Here is a 23,177-nt window from a genome sequence, read left to right as displayed (position 1 = left end):
AATTTAATCAGAGTTCTAAACCATACAAACACACATACACACATGCATACATTCATATACACACATATATACATACATACATGTAGGGTGGTGTGGTGTATATGCACATGCATATATACACGTATAATTATATACAAACATGCATACATATAATATATGCATGTTTATGTGCATAGTTGAGGATTTAGAGATTCTATATATTTAAACATACATAATACATGTGTATACATAAACATATATTTACAATTATCTGTGAATATGTGTGCTTGTATAATCACGAAGAAAAGATAAAAAGACAAAAAAACTCTCTTCCCTCAAGGACCTTATATTTATTCTACAAAAGTGTTGACAGAAGGGACAAAAAGAATGACAATTTCAGTTATTAAAAATGTAAAAATCCAAATCACATTTGCTTTATGGTCAGCTTTAAAGTAATGTTCTTTAAATAATTTCCCATATTACAAACTATCTTAAACACACCCTGATAGGAAGTACTAGTCTCTTGCTTCTATGGTAGTTTTTATTACACTTATGACAACTACTAATGATTCCATTTTTTTAAAGTACATTCAGATCTGTTGATCCAATAAGCACAACTGTGAGCGAAACATGCTTGAATATTCACATAACCTTCCAAAAATAGAATTCATAGGAACTTTAGGAAGAAATTTGTAGCCATAAAGATGGGCAATGGCAAAGGTAGGTAGGCAAGTGGTAAATGCAGAAGGAAGGTAACACAAATTGATCCTACCTTCAGGTGATCAGTAAACTGTTAAGTTGGTTGTTTTCTTTTGAACCTTCTTCACATAGCACAGAATATAATGTGGTATAATACCATTTCTAAGCTATGAAATGATGGTATTTTATATAATGGATATAAACAAATATATATTTTTTCTGTGTACCAATGATTTTATTTCTAAATGTATCTCAATTACCCTGGGATTGGCTCTTAACTCAATGAAAACTATAGATGTACATTGAGAAGTAGAATATGTTTTTCTTTGTCTTTCTTTATTTTTAACTTTTATAACATTTTGTAAAGTATACCAGGATTTTAGAATAAAATGTGCTGGGGGCAGCTAGATGGCATAGTGGATAAAGCACTTGGCCCTGGATTCAGGAGTACCTGAGTTCAAATCCGGCCTCAGACACTTAACACTTACTAGCTGTGTGACCCTGGGCAAGTCATTTTAACCCCAATTGCCTCACCAAAAAAAAAAATTAAAAATTAAAAAAATTAGAATAAAATGTGCTTTTTTATTATCACAATAACATTTTTAATCTTTTCTTACTTCTGATTTTCCTTGTTACCTTTATTCATGATCAGTTCATGTATTGACAGCAATAAAAGCAATAAATAATATGTCGGTTTGGCACACACTGAGTTCTTACTAGGACCTATGATAGATAAGTTTAATGGGAAATATAAATCAGATTTGTTTAATTTTATTTCTTATAAGCTTTGGGAGTTTTAACATCCAGATAAGAATCTGGAAAGTATAATAAGCTGGGCTCAAACATATAACTATATGGCCAAAGCAAAGAATTTTATTTTTTGTCTTTAGCATCTAGAAAATTTTGTGCAGATGTTTTATTCCTAGTTTATTACTAAGTAAACAGAAAAGACTTTAAGAGTATATGTGATGCCATTAATATAAGATTTTTCTCAAATGGTGCAGCTTGCAATGCACACATCCCTACCTATCCTGGACAGTTCTAATTGTTGTGTTCCCATAGCCTGGTAGACAGGGTTCTGAACTTGATGTTAAGAAGATGTGAGTTCAAATTCTAAATCAGACATTTTTTTCTGAATCTGGGAAAGTTCCCTTACCATTTCGGTGCATTTGTTTCCTCTTTTACTAAGCATGAGGACTGAATTTGAAGTCCTCAAATGTCTTAGTCAATTTTAATCCTATGAACCTACAATATTCACCATACGGAATCCACCTATGGTAACATGGGTCTTATTCACTTTCTCCTAATGTCCAAAGGATGACAGTGAAGCACTGAGGCTCTCCACCTGTCACCCCTCACTCTTACCACATGATGAGCCCTTCTTCCCTTCTTCTTATTAACTTATTTTACTCCTACTCTTCTTTGAAGTTCCTCATTGGTCATATGTCTTAGCCTGTATACAACAATCAACCTTCTTAATAGGGAACAGAAAACATATGTGAATAAAATTGTCTTGCATCTCATTGCTGTTATGCTTGTTATTTGGTTGTTTCAGTCATGTCTAACTCTTCAAGATTCCATTTGGAGTTTTCTTACCAAGATATTGGAGTGCTTTGTCATTTCCTTCTTCATCTTATTTTCCAGATGAGAAAGCTGAGATAGACAGGGGTTAAGTGACTCAGGGTCACAGAGCTAATAAATGTCTGAGGCTGGATTTAAACTCAGGTCTTCCTGAGTCCAGGTTACTCTTATCTACTGTACCACCTAGCTGCTTGAAAAGAATCTACCTAACATTATTAATATTTAAGACTATGGGATTGGTTTCTAAGGGGCATATTTATTTAACCATAAAGTGAAGGGAGGCCAAATGAAGTTGACCTATGCAATGGAATAATAATAAGAATGTAATAATGTGTGAGTTTGAAGGGTAAAAATATATTTGGGTAATTTTAAGATATTACTTTTAGGAATAATTATCCTTAAAATAAATTCTAAGTATATGTTTTCTAAATGCAAACAGAAAGAATGACTCACTTTTCAATTAGAAAGGGCATTACCAAATTTTGACATAATCCAGCAGACAGAGCCCAAGTTAGTGAAGTTCTGGCTAAGTGACAAAGATATTGATAGCAAATATAAAGAATAAGAAATAAAACAATGAGATAAACTCACTGATATAGAATGCAATTAAAAAACACTGGGTAAAAACAATGTATAAAAGTATTATAAGCAAATAATGACGAATAGAAATGATACATCATCAAAACTCTGTTGCCTCCTGGTGAAATTCAATGGAAATCAGTTCTCTCGATAATGTTCTGTATCTCATATCTTATCTTTTATTTCCTGGTCCTCTGGAAATATTCCATAGAACAAAAGATACACTGAATCTTGAAGAAATGCAGATATGATCTGAAAATAGGAATCAAAATTGTAAGATGATCAGTTACCTGCCTGCAAAGGTATTCTTGGCAGTTATCACTAGCAATATCAAGGTCAATGATTTTTTAAAATTCATCTTTATTGTTTAACAAAGCATTCTGTCAAGGTTGCTCCAGTAGCAGAAATAATGGGGTATTACTGGCTTGGAGCTAGATATGTGTTATATCTCTGAGTTAATCACAACATTAAGCAGATCTTTGTATTTGGGGGGACATTAATGTTACTCACTTTGAGCTCTCCATTGTAGCCAAGATATGAGAGTATTTCAAGCATTGCTTATTTAGTGCAATCATATAAGTTTCTTACCACATAGTTGCTAAGAATAAGTTCAAGAAGATAAAATATAAATAAAAAGAATCCACTGATCACCACCTGAAAGAGATCCTAGGAAAAATAAACCTAAAAGAGTGCCATTGCCAAGTTCAAAAGCCCCAGTTTAAAAAGAAAACTATTCAAGCAACAAGAAAAAAAAATGTATAGACTGTGGATAAACAAACAGAATTTCATAAGACCTAGCAGCTTCTACATTAAAAGATCTTAGGTCTTGAAACAATACATGTTGAAGAGTAAAGGGACTGAGGTTTCATTCGAGAATAACTTATCCAGCAAAGTTGAGGATAATCCTGAACAAAAAATAAATGGAAATTTGATGAACTGAAAGATGTTCAGATAATTGTAACAAAAATCACACCTAAATAGAAAATTCAATGTAAAAAGAAATATAAGGAAATCATTAAAGAGTAATTATAAGGCACTTACTAAGGTTAAACTGCTTATGATATATGAAAATGTTATCAGTATTTTTAAAACTGTCATACATACTAAAGTAGTTTGAAAGAAAAGTTGTGGCTGAATTGTGTATGATGGATGATTCTAAAAAACCAGAATTGGGTAGATAAAGGTAAAAAGGAGCAGTTGTCTCACAAAAAGGAAGAACTAATAAAGGAAACAGATGGGGTAAGGGAGTATGATGTTGAAAATTTGCTCTCATTGGGGTTGAAAAGGAAATAAAGTGTACATCTGAATAATTTTAGAAGTCTTAACTTCCAGAGAAGTGAGAAAACTAGGGGATGGGGTAAAGGAGAGACTTTTTAAAGGGTATATAGAATATGATTAGAAGACTAGGTGGAAAAAATAATGGGGGACTTTTAGAAGAGTGTGTAAAATAATGAATAAGAAAGGGGAAAATAAGTTAATAGGGAGAAGATAAAAGGAGACTGAGAAGGAAAAATATGAATAAAAATAAGATGAAGGGAAAATCACTTTGTCAAATCTATAAGAATATGAGCCATCCGGGCACAGCTAGGTGGTGCAGTGAATAAAGCACCAGTCTTGGATTCAGGAGGACCTGAGTTCAAATCCGGCCTCAGACACTTGACACTTAACTAGCTGTGTGACCTTGGGCAAGTCACTTAACCCTCATTGCCCCATAAAAAAATAAAGAATATGAGCCATCTTCCAATTGATGAATGATCAAAGGATAAGAACAGGAAGTTTTCGAATGAATAAATCTAAAATATTGTCTATTCATATAAAATACTCTAAATCATTGATTAGATAAATGCAGATTAAAATAACCTTAAGATAGCATTTTACACATACCAGATTGGTTAAAATGGTAGAAAGGAAAAGTAAGAAAGATGATGTGGAAAAATTGGTACACTAATTCTTTGCTTGTGGAATTTTGAAATGATCCAACCATTTTGGAGAGCAATCTGAAATTATGCCCAAAGAGTTTTTAAACTGCCTATTCTCTTTGACCCAGAAAAGAAATTATTTGGTTTATTTCCAAAAATGGTTAGGGAAAAAGGGAAAAACCTATATATTATAAAATATTTATAGTTGTTGTTTTTGTTGTGGCAAAGAACTTGAAATTTCAGGAATGCCCATCAGTAGGGGAATGGCTGAGCAAGTTGTGCTATATGATTTGTGATGGAATACTATGGTTCAATAAGAAATTAGGAGCTCATTGATTTTAGAAAAAAACGATAAAGACATACACAAAATAATGAAGAAAAATGAGCTGAACCAAGAAAACAATATACATAGTAACAGCAATATTGTTGTAAGAATGACTTTGGAGTCCCCTACGGGGTGGAGCCAAGATGGCAGAGGAAAGGCAGTAATCTCTTGGAATTCCTGGCATAGTCACTCCAAAAAACTCCAAATAATGCTATAAGACAATTTCTGGAGCAGCAGAACCAACAAAAGAATAGGCTGAGATAATTTTCCAGCCAAAGACAGCTTAGTCTCAGTTCCTTTGCCCTCTGGAATATCATATTCCATGCTCTTTGGTCCTTTAATGTAGAAGCTGCTAGATCTTGCTTTATCTTTATTGGAGTTCCACAGTATTTTAATTCTTTTTTTCTAGATGCTTACAGTATTTTCTCCTTGACCTGGGAGTTCTGGAATTTGGCTATAATATTCCTGGAGGTTTTCATTTTGGGATCTCTTTCAGAAGGTGATCGGTGGATTCTTTCAATTTCTATTTTAGCTTCTGCTTCTAGAATATCAGGGCAATTTTCCCTCACAATCTCTTGGAAGATGGTGTCTAAGTTTTTGTTTTGGTCATGGTTTTCAGGTAGTCCAATGTTTTTCAAATTATCTCTCCTAAATTTATTTTCCAGGTCACCTATTTTTTCATTCAATTGGATTTGCTTTACTGTGTCTTGGTTTCTCATAAGGTCACTAGCTTCCATTTGTTCTATCCTAATTCTTAGGCAATTGTTTTTGGCAGACAGTTTTTTAATCTCCTTTTCCATTTGGCTTTTCAAACTCGACTTCTTTATCATGACTCTCCTGCATCGCACTAATTTCCCTTTCCATTCTTTCCTCCCTTTCTCTACATCTTCTTTCTAGTTCTCCTACTTTCTCTTCAAAGTCCCTTTTGAAAGCTTCAGTGGCCTGGGACCAGTTCTTATTTTTCTTGGAAGCTTTGGATGTTGGAGCTTTGTCCCTGTTATTATCTTCTTCTTCTGAGGTTGTATTGTGTTCTACCTTACCCCCAAAGAAGTTTTTGATGGTCTTCTGCTTTCTCTGCCTCCTAATCCTGGCTTACTATTTCTTGGTTTTTAACTCCTGCTTAAAGTGTGGGGCTGCTCCCAGGACATACTGTTCAAGCTACAGTGTGGCCCCGGGGGATGGTTGGGCTTCTCAGCCTGCCTGGCCTCACTTTCATTTGATTTTAAACTCTCTACTGAGGGGAGGGTGGGGGGCTGCTTCTTGGCTCCACTCCTATCCTCAGCTTCACAGGGTCCCAGATGTTTTGGGTTGAGGGGGGGCAGGTTTTAATCTCACCTGGCCTGTTCTCAGGTCTGGAGATAACCTCTGGCCTACTTACTAAGGAACCAACCAGCAAAGCTTTCTGTGGTGTGGTTTTCAGCTTCGGATGAGACTGCTCCCCTGCTCCCTTCCCCCACCTGGGTCTCCCACCACTCAGGATTTCTTCCTGGTTCCCCACTGGGGTGGGACAGTTGAATCCTTCCCCTAAGTCCACTGGTACCCCTGCACTTACCCTGCCCCCACCCCCACCCCAGGCCAGCCATTCAGTCTGACCCTGCGCTCAGCACCTGAAGACACTGGTGCTGCAGCCGATTCAGAGGCATTAGGGCAAATTCCTCTGGCAGGGGTCTGGTGTGTCGGCCTGGTTGCGGGGTTAGGCTTTATTTGTGGCCCAGCATGACCTCCTGATATCTAACTATAGGTGAAGAAATCTCTCAGCCTGTATTTTTGTGTATTTTTCTGCTCCAAGGGTTCTTTTATTGCTATTTTGGGGGTGATTGTATCAGGAGCCCTGTGGGTTTAATGTCTTCCTCCACCATCTTGGCTCTGCCCCTTAAAAGCAATTTCTAAGGTAACAGAGGAAATATAGAGAACAAACTCTAAATATTCTGAATTTAAAGTGCTATGTTCAGTTTTATTTTTTCCTTTAATATCGCCCTTGAAACAAAAAATTTGGAAGAGTGTTATAAACCTTTAGAAAAGATTAGATAATATTCCTCATAATTCTATTAAGTATATTCATGGAATACCAATATCTAAATAATTGTATTAGAATCAATCTGAAGGAGAGTAGACCAGTATATGATAGGTACAAGAGAAATGCAATACAAGATAGCTTAGGAATTATACAGGAATAAAAGGAATAATTATATAATCAGGGGGAGATACATACACATATACAGGAATTCATATATACACACATACATATATATACACATATATATGATGAGCAAAAAAACCCAAATATGACTTCATTACATAGTAAGAGTAATGAATAATCATTGGATAGTATGCATCCTTGAGAGGTGTCTGTGCATTGTCAAGATTTTCAGAGGACAGAACTTTTCTTCCTTGGCATTTCCCAATGCAGATTTACAAATTTATAAATGTAAATGGATAATGAAGGGCAGGATTAGATGGATTGAAACCTGAATTGTCTGGAGGGAATGGCCACATAAATGATCAAAGTATATTTTATTTTATCCTAATTCTTTGAAATCACTCATCTATAAATGATACCATCTATGTGGGAACTCCTAGTTGATTATATTACTTAGGGTGAATATTCCATTCTCTAACAATTTTATCATTGTATGATGATAAGAAGAGTTTACTTGGGGGTCAACATACTCAGGTTCAAGTTTTGGTTTTGCCATTTACTGCTTATGTCATTTAATTTATTTGAAACTGTTTGCTCATCTATAGAACAGGGATAGTGATATATACTACCTATGACCTTTCTACCTCATCAGGTAATTTTGAGAATCAAAAATGTTATATTACATTTGTATGTATAAATGTATGTATGTATACACATTAATTTGTTAAGCAATACAGTGTTGTCTAAGTGAGATATCATTTTTGTTTTGTGGGGCAATGGGGGTTAAGTGACTTGCCCAGGGTCACACAGCTAGTGTCTGAGGCCAGATTTGAACTCAGGTCCTCCTGAATCCAGGGCCGGTGCTTTATCCACTGTGCCACCTACCTGCCCCCAAGGTATCATTTTTAAATGTTATCATGTGGGGCAGCTAGGTGCACAGTGGATAGAGCACTGACCCTGGAGTCAGGAGGACCTGAGTTCAAATCCGGCCACAGACACTTAACAATTACTAGTTGTGTGACCCTAGGCAAGTAACTTAACCCCCAATTGCCTTACCAAAAAAAAAAAATAAATACATAAAATAATTTTAAAATGTTATCATAATTTAGATGACTTTAATCATGTACTTTTTGAATTTGCCACTGTTACTCAAAATAAAAGATAAGGATATACATCTAGTGCCTGCTCCAATCAAACAAAAATTGATGAATATTAATATCGATGACATCATTTTGGATACATAAACATCAGCAGTATAATATTTTCCATATAGGCCAGGGAACTATAAGTTAAAGAAGATAAGTATTAATACAGAAATAGGGTAGAGGATCAAAGGATCATAGTTTTAGAGCTTGAAATGACCTAAGATGATAGCTGATACAGTCTACGTATTTTAGAGATACAGAAACTGTGACCTAATGAGATTCAGTGACTTGCCCAGAGTCAGAGAGAATAAATTGTAGAACTACAATTCAAGTCTAGTTCTAGTGATGACAAATCCTGTGTTCTCTTAATGCTCAGTGAAAGACATAACTCTATGACATACTATTTGTAGGTCCATGAACAGATAAATTCTATGTGCCCCAGTTTCTTCATCTGTAAAATTGTAGGCTGGACTAGATTATTTCTAAACTCCTTTCAAACCCTATGTTATTTTATGTCTGCCATTTAAGATAGATGTTTAAATTATTTTTATATGTTAGAGGTAAAGTAGACTTTAGAGAAATCTAATGCACAACTTTTTTTTGTTTTTTCCAAATGAGGAAACTGAGGATGACAGAGACAATTTTAATAGCGAGGATTCAACTCATTTTGTTATGATGCCATCTGCCATGCTCTTTCTGCTATGGTATACTACTTAGGGAAGTCAGTTGAATCTTCTGATTTACAAGCTATTCAGCATAGTAGATGGTATTTAATACTTATATTTATCCAAATTATGAATTAACTTTATAATAAATGTTTCATTGGAATACTATTTGAACAGACACATTCTTATGCTTGAATACTGCCATTTATTCTTGTTTTTGAGTAATTTGTGTGATGAAAGCATTCAGTCTAATAATAATTTTTCTTAGGCTCAAGTATTTTCAATTTAATATTACATTTAAAAATGAAAGAAGAATTGCTTATATATTTTTTTAACCTATGGAAGCAAAATTAAGAAATAAAACAGAGAAGGTAACATCTAGTAAGCTTAATACTTTTTTTAAAAAAATTATACATTTACCAAGTTTTAAACATTTTCTTTACCCACAGATTTCTATAAATTTAATTTTAAAAACCCTGACCTCGGGGAAGCTAGGTGGTGCAGTGGATAGAGCACTGGCCCTGGATTCAGGATGTCCTGAGTTCAAATCTAGCCTCAGACACTTGACACATACTAGCTTTGTGACCCTGGGCAAATCACTTAACCCCAATTTCCCCAACAAAAAAAAATGGGGGAAAAAACCCCTGACCTCATTTTAAAGTTATTATAGATAGAATTGTGACAGTAATATAAGAATTCCATCACTTTCCTTCTATAGTCATATACACACATATGTATAAATATATAGGTATTTGTATATTTCTATATAGATATATAGTATTCCTTAAGTGGTTAATGATTTTCTCACAATATTTTCTCTTCAATTCAACAAACTTTTTTTAAAGGTCCATTAAGTGGTAAGACACATTTTGGATAATGATTTAGAAATCCAAAGAGAAATATAAGTAAACTCCTTCCTCCAGTTTAGGGTCTCATATATAGAAAACCAAAACCATCAGGTATTGGAAGAAGGGCCAATCTGGGGACATTAGCTCACTCAAGCTCAAGTGAATATAGAAGCCTGTAAAAGTATTTTGACTTGGGAAGTCACAGTCGAATATATAAAATAGAGTGGAAAATTTGAGTTTAGGATGGGCAGGAATATATGTGTCTCTGAATTTTGGTGTTTTAAAGGATATTTAAAATCCTCCCCTAGACAAATTCAAAACCCAGACCAGTGTTGGTTAAATTAGTCAGCTTTGCTATTTGTACCTATATCTGGTAGTGTAGAGAACTGTCTTGTCGATGAACCAGAGAGCCTTTGTGGAAACACTAAAGACTAGCTTGAATAGATTGCCATCTGGTGGACAAATTAGATAACATACCTGCTAACTCGTAATTCTCGTAATGACACAACAATTTTTTACAGGTTTAAGAAGGGCATCATGTAAGGAAATATAGGCTCCTAAAACAACTGTAGTGACCTAAATATTATATAGTGTACCCAAAAAATATCCCATACATGCCAAAAAGTGTTATACATATATTAGCTTATTTGAAATGCATAAAAACCCTATGGTATATGTTATTATTACCTTATTTTCACCATGAGGAAAGTCAGTCTCAGAAATATAGAGTGAATTATAGTGATTCCAAATCTACTAATTGGCAGAATCAATATTTGTACGTAGGTCTTCCTTACTCAAATTACAGCACTCACAAAATAAATATTCAAAAAATAAACTTTAGAGCTTGCAGATCTTCTTTGGTTTCACCTTTTCCCCCAACTTTCTCTTTTATTCAGATAAGAAATGTTGAAACCAACCAGTGTTTAGACAACATGGGCCGCAAAGACAATGAAAAAGTGGGCATGTTCAACTGTCATGGCATGGGAGGAAATCAGGTAAATGCCATCTTGTTAATCAGCTTCATATTCTCCATATGTCAAAATATCATTTATTCTGTTGAGATTATATGTATAATATGTATACATACACCCCACATACATATATATAAACAATATATATACATACAATATACATAAATCTAATAGTCCAACATTTTTACATATATGTATGTGTGTATAGATGCATAAATATTAGATTATTACAATAATACTAATATTCATTTTCACTATCTTTCAGCACACCCAGATCTAATACTAAATAAGTCAACGCACACATAGTTGAATGAGTTACAAATGTGTGTGTATATACATGAATACATATAGCTACACATATATGTGTGTGTGTGTGTGTGTGTGTGTGTGTGTGTGTGTATATATATATATATATATATATAGTGTGTGTGTGTGTGTGTAATTATTCTCATCCTTCAGAGTTCCTGGTAGTTCTAAAAAAATAGTGAGAAAATTTTCTGTAAGCTTATATTTATTTGCAAGAAGACGAGTCTTGGAACATGTGTCATACTATGAAGATATATGTTCTGCTTAGGGGGAAATATGTCAAACCAACTGCACATCATTGTCTGTAAAATAGAGACATTTTTCACACCACTTGTGTTGTTTTTTTTTTTCCCTTTGTGAAAACTCTTGAGTTTGTGAGTGGCTATGATTCTCATTTATGATGCTTTTTAGTCTTCTGGGAGTTAAACAGTTGATCCAATGTCATCTGCAAATAGGTAAATTCTAAAGAAGTTTCCCATTTTTAAGAAATCTTTCTTCTATTGAAATATTAAAACGTTGAATTTAATTCAGTTTTTAAGATAGATAGTATGTAGAAGGGCCAGTTTTCATTAGAAAAAGCTGTGATCATTTCCTCCACTTCCTCTCCTCTTACTACATCCTCAATAATAATAATATTTCAAACTTAAAGCACTCACTCTTTTTAAAAATAATTTTTCAATTGATATTTTGTATTGTGATTTTTCTTGTTTTTAATAACCTTCTAGAGAGCTTTCATTTGTCATAATTTTGGGGGGAGAAGCATCACAATTAATCAACATTTCAAAAGAAATATGTTGTTTTATGCAATGTTCTACATGCATAAACCTAAACTTTGACAAAAGAAATAAAGACAATGTCTTCTCATTTGTTTTTGTTTGTTTGTTTGTTTGTTTTGTGAAGCAATTGGGGTTAAGTGACTTGCCCAAGGTCACACAGTTAGGAATTGTTAAGTGTCTGAGGCCGGATTTGAACTCAGGTCTTCCTGAAACCAGGGCCAGTGCTTTATCCACTTTGCTACCTAGCTGACCCCTTCATCTGTTTTTTTAAGACCAAGTTTTGTCTAAGTTAGCAATATTTTGCTTTTGAGTTTTATGTGGTTGTTACTATTTTTATTGTTATAATCATCTTATAAACAATTTTCTTAGCATTACTTATGACACTTTGCACACGTTGTAGGGCTTTCCACACTTTTATACTCAACGTTGCCATCATGTAACACATTATATTAATTCACCATAGTTTACTTTGCCATTCCCCAATTGATAGGAATCTATTATGATTTTATGTTTTTGTTTCCTCAAAAAGTATAGTATGGGGGGGGCAGCTAGTTGGCTCAGTGGATAAAGCACTGGCCCTGGATTCAGGAGGACCTGAGTTCAAATCCAGCCTCAGACACTTAACACTTACTAGCCGTGTGACCCCAGGCAAGTCACTTAACCCCCCATTACCCCCCCACACACACAAAAAGTATAGTATGAGTATTTGAGTGCAAATGGAGAATTGATTCTTGTTATTGACTTCATTGAGAGAATATTCATAGTTGTAGAATCTCTAGATCTAATACTATGGACATTTTAGCCACATTCCTTGTATCATTCCATATTACATTTCAGAATGGTTGTGCAAATTCACAATTCAACCAATTATGCATTAGTTTCCATGTCTTTCCACAACCTTTCCAGTATTGACTATCCATGCCTGTTGTCATCTTTTCTGGTTTTTTATATATGAGATGGCTTGATTTGGATTTATTATCATTGATTTGGATCATTCTTTTATATAGTTGTGAAGTTTTCATTTTTATTTTGAGAAATGTTGGGTGATATATTTTGACAACTCAATCAGGGTATAACTTTGGTATTCTGCATTTCTGGTTATTCTCTATTTAGTATAAATATCAACTCCTCATAAAAAAATTGACATGGGAATTATGTATAGCCCATTCTTTTCCTTCTAGATATGTTAATTTTTACACAAATTTTTTCAGTTTCAGGTATTCAAAATAATTTATTTTATATTTAGTAATTTATTTTATCCATTGATTATGTAAGAATCCATTGCCTACTCATTGCTGTGAAACATATGTCATCTATTCCTCTCCTCATTTATTATCGAATGAACTTCAGGTTGGATATCAATGAATTCAAATCTGGAATTTATTAAAGAATATGGTATAAGACATTTATGTAATTCTAATTTCTACCAGACTACTTTCATGTTTTCCCAAAAGTGCTTGCAAAATCAGGAGTCCTTTCCAAGGTAACATGGTCTGTATGTTTGTTTAATATTGGGTCATGGAATTAAAAAATATTTGAGTCTTCCTTCTCTAACTTGTTGCATTGACCTTTTATTTTTGCTCACCAGTATCAAAGGGTTTTGAGGCTTTATAATATTGCTTTAGGTATGAAAGTTCTATTATCCCTTCTGATAATATCTTGCTAATTCTGATGGCCTTTGTTTTTCCCCATTTATTTAGAAATTTCTTTTCCCCCAATTACATGTAAAAACTATTTTAACATCCATTTTTAAAACTTTGTGTTACAAATCATCTCTCTCCCTCCCTCCCCACCTCCCCCTTAAACAATTCAACCTATTTTATATATGTGTAGTCATGCAAAACATTTCCATATTGGTCAGATTGTGAAAGAAAAGAGACAAAAATATTTAAGAAAATGGAACAAAAATATACTTCAATCTGTATTAAGACACCATCAATTCTTTCTGTCTTGGATCATTGCATTGCTGAAAATAGCCAAATTAATCAAAGCTGATCATCTTACAATATTGCTGTTACTTTCTATACAGTGCATCTCACTTTGCATAGCTCATGTAAGTCTTTCCAGGTTTTTCTGAGAGCATCCTGATAATCATTTCATAGTTACTCTTGCTAACTGAATTTCCTTCCATCCTACTCCCTCCCCATGTCATTTACTCTATTCTCTATCTCCTTTCATCCTTTCTCTCCTCAAACGTGTTTTGCTTCAGAATGCCCCCTTCCCCAATCTGCCCTCTCTACTGTCTCCTTCTCCTCCTACTTTCCTGAAGGGTAAAATAAATCACTATACACAATTGAGTGTGCATTTCATTCCCTCTTTGAGCCAATTCTGATGATAGTAAGGTTCATTCACTCCACAGCACCTCCCCAAGCTTCCTTTCCTCTGAATAAGCTTTTTCTTGCTTCTTTTATGCAAGATACTTTACCCCATTACACCTTTCCCTTTTGCATTGCTCTCTCACCCCTTATTTTTATTTTTTTTGAAATATCATCCCTTCATGTTAAACTCACACCTGTGCTGTCTAAACATACTCCATTCACCCACTCTAATAATGAGAAAGTTCTTATGAGTTAGGGGTATCTGATGGCCTTTTCTTAGTGTTCATTTCTCTTGACCTCCCTGCAACATTTGACACTGCTAATGATCTGTAGTTGCCAGATATTATCTGCTACCCTTTCTCTAAATGTTCATAACATTGTTCTTTCATTCTTCTTCCTTCCTGACTGTTACCCTTTCTCCATTACTTTTGTTTCTTATACAAATGTCCCCACCATGCTGAACTTTTTTTTTTTTTTTTGGCGGGACAATGGGGGTTAAATGACTTGCCCAGGGTCACACAGCTAGTAAGTGTCAAGTGTCCGAGGCCGGATTTGAACTCAGGTACTCCTGAATCCAGGGCTGGTGTTTATCCACTGCGCCACCTAGCTGCCCCCATGCTGAACTTTTTATAAATGTTTTTGCAATGGAACACAAACTTTTCCTCTTTTGTTATTGCATTATTTAGATATAACCACGGAATAGCTCTCTCAGAGGTATAATATACAAATAGAAAATATCAGCCCTACCAGAAATTTTTAAAAACACCAAAGCAACTCTAAATAATTGACTTAATTAAAAGATTGGTATGATGAAATATTTTTGTAGTCAGTTGTTTAAATCACTTCACATGAAGATTTTTGTAGAGCCAAAGTGGTTATCCAGATAATGACAGAATCAAGCGGGGGGGGGGGGGGGGACCTATAAAGCTTTATATGGGAATTTCTTAGTTTGCTAAACAGACTCTCTTATTATTCCATCTGCAATATACTTATGCATAAATTCAGTCATCACATAATTGTCATTACATGGTACTTATATTCAAAGTTAGGCTGCTGATTTTTAGACTGGGATGATTTTTTATTCCAACTGAGTCTATAAAGAGAAAAGGCTTGATCCCCCTACACTCTAGGCTAATACCTATTGTTTTTGTTGCTTTCCTGTGATGTTTCCATGGCAGCAGGATCTATTATTGTGGTTATTTAGTTTGGAGATTTTTAAAGTGTCCCTTTACTCATAAAAATAATGAAACCTTTTCTTGCTCATACACAGAAGACAGAAAAAAAGTTATAGGAACACATGAAGGACTGAACTCAATTTGTCTTTCCAAAATGTCATATTTTACAATTGTTGACAATTATGTCATAGATTTTGTATTCCTTAGACATGTTGTGATATTTTTCAACATTCTTAGAGATTTCAATAACAAACAACATTTATTGTCATAGGTTAAAAAATGCTGTTTTTTTTTTCCTTAACCACTCAAAAAGAACAACTGGAACACCAATTTATTTCAGACCCAGCAGATGAATTATGGGAGGAAGGAGAGGAAGGAAAGACATTTCCATGTTAAAACATCACCAATGCCTGCTTTACTGTATTAATAAAAATAGGTTGCTCTTTTATGTTTGATTTTATTGTCCTTTGTTGTTGTTGTTTTTGCTGACAATGGTGGTGTTTTTACACATATTATAAATAGTAATCAATAGCATGTCGGGGTGGAGAGAGGTCTGGTCTTTCAGTCAGAAAGACCTGAATTCTGCCTTTGGCACATAAAAGAGAGTTATTGCAGGTAACATTCTAAGATGTTACTGAACATTTGTTTCTCTGGAGTGCTAAAAAAAGTTATAAAAACAGAATTTTCCATATACATATGAAGTCACATAGGCATACCATTGCACTTCCCCTCCTAAAAACTGAAAAAAAAAAATGTATACTTCATCCAAAAAAAGACAACATGATGAAATCATTTACTTTCCTTCAAAACTTCACTGTCCTTATCAATTTTTTCACTAAATCATCATAATAACTATTAAATAATTTGTAGAAATGTATATGAGCATGAAGAGTGAACTTTAATTATCTCCATAGATGTTATGAACTGTTCTAGCCATTCTGGGGAACAGGTTGGAAGTATGTTCAAATAGCTACAAAACTGCATATCCTTTGACTCAGCAATACCACTATTGAGTCTGTTCCCCGAAGAGATCAAATAAAAGGGAAAAGTACTTATATGCACAAATATATTTATATTAACTCTTTTTGTGGTGGCAAAAGATTAGAAATATAGAGGGATGTCCATGAATTGGGAAATGGCTGAACAAATTGCAGTATATAGTTGTGATGGAATAACATTGTTCTATAAGAAATAATGTAGGGGTAGATGCAGAAAATACATGGGAAGACTTACATGAACTGATACAAAGTAAAGTTAACAGGACTAGAACATTTTACAAAGGTACAAAAATCTCGTTAAGAATGACCAACTGTAAAAGATTTTCTAACTCTGCTCAAGACAATGATCCAAGAAAATTCAAAAGGACACATGATGAATATTTCTATCCACCTCCATAGAGAAAACTGATGAATTATAAGTGCAGATTGAAGCATTCTTTTAAACTGTCTTTATTTTTAATGTTTTTGTGTATTTTCTGTTGTAACATGGTTAACATGGAAATATGTTTTCATGACCCCATATGTATAATCAATATTCATATTGCTTGACTTCTCAAGCATTAGGGGAGATACTAGATAAAGAATATTTAGAACTCATTTTTTTTTATTTTATTTATTTATTTGCAGGGCAAAGGGGGTTAAGTGACTTGCCCAGGGTCACACAGCTAGTAAGTGTTAAGTGTCTGAGGCCAGATTTGAACTCAGGTACTCCTGAATCCAGGGCCAGTGCTTTATCCACTGTGCCACCTAGCCGCCCCCTAGAACTCATTTTTTAAAAATGAATGTTAAAATATTTTAAATGTAATTTGGAAATATATAATTAAATAAATATAATATATTTATAAAAATCATTTCAGTGAAGAAGTCAGGTATGGTCATAGAGAAGATTCAAGTTCTGCCTCTCGCACATACTGTGACCTTAGACAAGTCATGTATAACCTCTTAGTGTTCTAAAGTAATGTCAAAGACTATCTCTCAATTGCAGGGGAAGTGCCAACCTCCATTGGTGTATGTTTCTATCTCTATCTCTCTATATCATCTATATCTCTACATGCATGTCCATCTCTCTATCTGCATGTCTTTTGATATAGATATAGAGATAGATAGGGATAGGAATAGAGATATGGGTAGGGGTAGGGGTAGAGGTAGAGGTAGAAGTAGAGGCAGCCTCCCCCACTCTACCACTCTGAATGAGACGCAAGGGTCCCCTATGGGGCTCAGGGAAATGTCACTGAAGCACCAGTTAAACAGTCAGGGACTGCAGCCACTGACCCAAGAAACCCAAGAAGTGCCCCTTCCACCCTGAAAGCAGATATTAAATTTGAAAGAGAAGGAAAAGGCCAAAAAAGATGAGCAAAAAACAATGAAAAAAGAACATAACAATAGAAAGTTATTTCAGTGATAGGGAAGATCAAGAAACTGAAGATGGCAACAATGATAAAAAGCTTATGGGGAAAATTCCAAAGAAAAATGAAAGTACTCTAAGAATTCATGGAAGAGCTCAAAAAGGAGCTTAAAATGATATAAGAGAGGTAGAAGAAAAATTGAGAATAGAAATGAAAGTGATACAAAAGAATTATGAAAAAAATGTCAGTAACTTGAAAAAAGAAAACTACTTAAAATGTAGAATTGGCCAAATGGAAAAGGAAATATAAAAGCAAATTGAGAAAAACAACTCCCTAAAAGTTAGAATTAGGCAAGTGGAAGGTAATGACTCTATGAGACATCAAAAATCAATCAAACAAATTCAAAAGAATGAAGAAAAAGAAGAAAATGTAAAATAGATAATTGAAAAAAAAACTGGCCTGGAAAACAGACCCAGGAGAGATAATGTCAAAATCACTAGCCTACCTGAAAACCATAATAAAAAAGGGGACCTTGACAGCATCTTTCAAGATAATAATATCCTGGAACCAGAGGGCAAAAGAGGCATGGAAAGAATCCACCAATCACCTTAAGAAAGAGATTCTGAAATAAGAACTCAGAAGAACATTATAGCAAAATTACAAAAATATCAGGTCATGGAAAAAATATGGCCAGAGAGAAACAATTCAAATATTGGGGAGCTACAATAAGGATTACATAGAACATAGCAGCTGCAAAGTTAAGGGATCAGAGGTCATGGAAAATTATATTCCAGAAGGCAAAGGAGCCGGGACTATAACCAAGAATCACCTATTTGGCCAAATTAAGTAGCATACTTCAAGGGCAAAATGGTCATTCAATGAAATAGAAGGATTTCAAGCTTTCATAAGGAGACCAGAATATAACAAAATGTTGATCTCTAATATCAAGACCAAAGAGAAGAATAAAAAGATAAAAAGGGAAAAGAAAACAAAAGGGATTCAATGCTACTTACTGTTTACTTACCAACATGGAAAGATGATAGTTGTAATTCTTAAAAATTTTACCACTAATAGTACAACTAGAAGGAATATATACATACAAACATACATACATATATATGTGTGTATGTATATATGCTTGTAATATACACATGCATATATATACACATATATGTCTACATTTGTGTATGTGTACACACACAGAAGGTATAGGTATAATGTGAATTTGAGGGAGTGACAAAAAGTAATTAAGGCATGAGACAGAGGAGTAAATTAGGGACAGAAGGAAGAAAGGGGTAGAAGAGGGTAAATTATTTCATGTGAAGAGGCTCAAAAAACCTATTATAGTGGAGGAAAGATGAGAAAGTGGGCTATGGGCATCCTGTGAAACTTGCTACAAGGCTCTGGAAGATACAGTGAGATTGGTGACCTTGCATATCCCTCCCTTACTTAAATCCAATAAACTGCAAGTCATGACATAACCCTGATGTCATGGTCCTCTTGGAGAATGAAGGAAAAACAACAACAACTACTCTCATCTGTATTGTCTCATAGAGGGAACAATATACACAATCAGTTGAATATAGAAATCTACCTTATCCAACAGGAAAGAAGGAGAGGAGGAGATTAAGTAAAGGGTGGGGAAACTGACATAACAGAGGGCAGACCCAAAGAGAAAGTAAACAGAAGCAAATACTGTCAAGGAGTGAAAGGGTGAAAGGAGAGAGAGGAAAAATAGGATGTAAGTTAGTATACAATTAGTAATTATAGCTGAATGTGAATTGAAAGAATTCTCTCATAAAGCAGAAGCAGATAACATAGTGGAGCATTCTACAATATGTTGTTTACAAGAAACACACTTGAAGCAAAAAGATACATGCAGAATAAAGATAAGGGGCTAGAGCTGAATCTATTATGCTTCAGATAAAGTTTAAAAAAAAAAAAAGAAGTGTAGCAATCCTGATCTCAGTCAAAGCAAAACAAAAATATAGCTTGTTAGAAGAGATTAGGAAAGATGCTACATCTTGCTGAGGTTTAGTGCCCAAATTCTTAAAGGAAAAATTAAGGGCATTATAGGTTCATGACCAAATGAGATAATTTTGATTATATTAAATCAAAAAGCTTTTATTTCCCCACAAAGTCAATGCTACCAAGATAGTTTTTTGCAAATATTTTATTTGTCAAGATTTAAGTGTCAGTTTTATCAAGAGATATTCAAATACAAAAAAGGAATAATTTTGACCAAAAACTATTACCATTAACTAATGGTTAGAAACCATATCATTTTTCGTAGGCATGATACTAAGGCACGTTGAATGCAAACGTTCACTGTAGGTGGAGAGGATAGAGATACTATTCAAGATGTATACAAATTTTAGGTAAGGTGTTTGGGATATTGTCTAAGGATCTCTATGTACTTACCACCTTTTATTTTCTTCCCTAACATACCAAAAAATCAGGTAATATGAATCAATGATATGCAAGCAAATATCATAAAAATACCCAGGGCAGCAATGATTAGAAAAGAGGCTGCCAAACGTGGGTGTTTTTGCTCATGTACTCATCCATATGTATGGCAAGTCAAGATAGAAAAGTTTACAATCATATTACATAATTGGATACTGCAACTATAAAAAAAGTCCTTATCAATTATACATAGCTAGTAAGTGGTTAAACAGTCTCAGGTATTCCTTTAAAGCTCTAAAACTTAAGTGGCATTTAGTATGTTAAAATAATCAAAATGATCGAATGATCTTGTACATATTCATGTGAATATAAATACAATACGGCCTTTGTACTGTGGCTGAGTGCTGTATTTTAATGACATTGAGTCTTATCTTTGGTACGATGCATTGGCAAGGGTCAATAACTTGGCAAAGAGACAGCTTAAGTACATTTTGAAGCAGCAGCAATAAAGAATAATATTATCAGTCACTTATGGCATATGTGGCCTTCTATTTCAAAATATCTTTATATAACTGCTAGTTGCTATGACCATCTAACACGTTTCCTTAGTAAAAAGTTACAGTGCAAAAAACAACATCCAAAAATACTAAATAAGAAGAGAAAATAAAAGAATACTTCTAAATGTTTGTTTGTGTAATCATCTTTGCTACATAAATCTGGAACTTCTGTATTACATGAAGCTGGAGTTCTTACGATCCTTTTCTTTCTTCACACTGGTACCAGATGCATTTAAAGGCTGGTTTTGGAGTAGCTCAGATGCAGCTTTCTTTTTCAGCAAAAGCACTTATTTCTTCTTCCAAATATCTTCTCTTTTGTTCAAGTTTCATTCTTTCTTCCTGATGAAGTCTTTTAAGATGTTCAAATTTGGCGTGCAGTTCTCTCAGCTTCTTTCAAAATTGCTTCTTTCTCCTTCACTCGCTGCACAAACATCTGTTTCATCTCCTCTTCTTTCCTTTGACCTTCACCCTAAAAGTCATTTCTTTTGATTTCATAGGCCTCCTGAAGACTGACTGGTTTGTTTTCTGGGCTTATGCCTTTAAAACCCATTTTCTCCAGTCAAATTTATAAGAATATTCTACAATTGACAGATGTTCAAAGGATATGAACAGGTAGTTTTCAAATGAAGAAATTAAAACTAAGTATGAATGTGTGAAGAAGTACTCTAAATCACTTTTGATTAGAAAAACGCAAATCAAAATAATTTTGAGTTACCACCTCACACCTATCAGATTGGCTAATAATACAAAAAAAGGAAAATGATAAATATTGTAGAGGATGTGGGAAAATTGGGACACTGTTGGTGAAGTGGTGACCTGATCCAAACATTCTGTAGAGTAATTTGGAACTGTCTCCTGTAACGATTGGAATGATGCCACCTGCTGGATACTTACTGTAGAAGAGTTCTGCCCATGAAGCGAAGGTCTTTGAGGGCAAGACCAGGAGCCTTTTCTTTGGCGGGAGGAAGTGACGCGGACTAGTGGGAGGAGGAAGGAAGAGACTGGCGCTGACTCTGGGGCTTTTTCCTGAGGACGCTGGCGGAGAAGGGAGCTAGAAATGTGCTCTCCCTTTAATAGATAGGAATCTAGGCCTTTCTCTCTCTCTTTACCAAATTCTTATTCTCCTTAATAAATGCTTAAAAGCCTAACTCTTGCTAAAGCTTATAATTTATTGGCGACCACTCATTAGATATTTTAGACAGACTAGCTAGAATTTTAACCCTTAACAGATGGCTGACCACGAAGAGGAAAGCTAAACCTCAGTCTTCTGATCTTCTGGTTGGGTAAGAAATTTCCCCTACCCTAACCTTTTAAATCTTAAGTACTGCTGAATTGCCAGGTGTTTTCCCTTTAAATTTTTTCGAATGGACCTTTTAAACTCCCTAATTACCCTATTTTTGATATTAGTCTGTTTAACCAGACAAATGGGAGATAAGATCATGTTAATGCTTTGTTTTTGTGGATTTTCTATTTTTCTTTTTATTTTTGTTAAAAGAGCCAGCAACTTACTCACACAAGGAAATATCTCTCCCTCTCCCAACCATGCTTTTTCAGAGAAACCTGAAGAGATTCCCGCAGCTTTTCCCAGTTCTAACACTAATTGTTGCTTTAATTTTGCATGCCTGGAGGCAATGACCCACCCTCTAGAAGCTTTTAATCAACTAGCACCTGGAGGCAAAGTGGGGGAAGAGGAATCCAGACCTGAGTTCAAAATCAAGTGTGATTCAAATTGTGCTGGTCCCTCCCCTCCTCTCCAGACCCCACCCTCTACTCCTCCTATGGCCAAGCCCATAGCTTCCCCTGCCTGGGAAGTCCAGAGATCTGGTGCGCATGCTCAACTTTTTCTACCTGCATTTGCAGCTTCAGGCTCAGCCCTTCCCCGGCCTGGCTGTGCTTTTGAGACAATCTTAGAAAACTCTTTAAATTCCAGATATGCTCGTTTTGTTCATAATTTTGCTAACCTGCTTTTGTCTTTAATTAGTAATCTTATAAAGCATTTGTATGGTGAAAAGCCCGACAGACAATATAGAGGGGTTAAAGAAGAAAAACTTAAGCTGAATAAGAATGACAATCAACATAGTTCAAGACTCTGCTTCTTTTGCCATGGAAGGGTATATATTTTACAGAAATGTAGAAGTAAGCAGCAAGGTATTGATATGAGTATTGGGGATTTTAGATATCGGAATCAAAAGTGTTCTAAATTCACTCAGATTATTAATAGTATCAGTTCAGAGGTTACATAGGATTTCTATGCTATTACATATACATTTTGAAATTAATGGTATGGGTTTATTTTCATAGAGATTTTAATGCTTTTGAGATTGTGTCTTATACTTAGTTTCTAAAACAAGGAGAATATTTGTAAAAGCTTTTTATAGTCATGTGATCAAGTTTATATTTTATAATACTCTTATTGATATTAAGTTCATATTCATTTAGATTTC

The 23,177-nt window shown here is 34.5% G+C and overlaps 1 protein-coding gene across 4 annotated transcripts in view; it reads left to right on the top strand.

Annotated features, from left to right (window-relative positions):
* The window catches only part of GALNT13 (polypeptide N-acetylgalactosaminyltransferase 13), an 815,643-nt gene that overhangs the window by 728,726 nt on the left and 63,740 nt on the right, over positions 1-23,177 (top strand). For all 4 annotated transcript variants that reach the window (XM_043997002.1, XM_043997000.1, XM_043996999.1 and 1 more), the window contains exon 10: positions 10,777-10,875. In XM_043997002.1, the coding sequence (XP_043852937.1) occupies positions 10,777-10,875 (99 nt within the window). The remainder of the gene's footprint in view (positions 1-10,776; positions 10,876-23,177) is intronic.

The sequence above is a fragment of the Dromiciops gliroides genome, chromosome 3 (assembly GCF_019393635.1).
Source record: "Dromiciops gliroides isolate mDroGli1 chromosome 3, mDroGli1.pri, whole genome shotgun sequence".
NCBI lineage: Eukaryota > Metazoa > Chordata > Mammalia > Microbiotheria > Microbiotheriidae > Dromiciops > Dromiciops gliroides.
The sequence above is the reverse complement of the archived record's forward strand: the minus strand, read 5'-3'. Positions and strand labels throughout refer to the sequence as shown.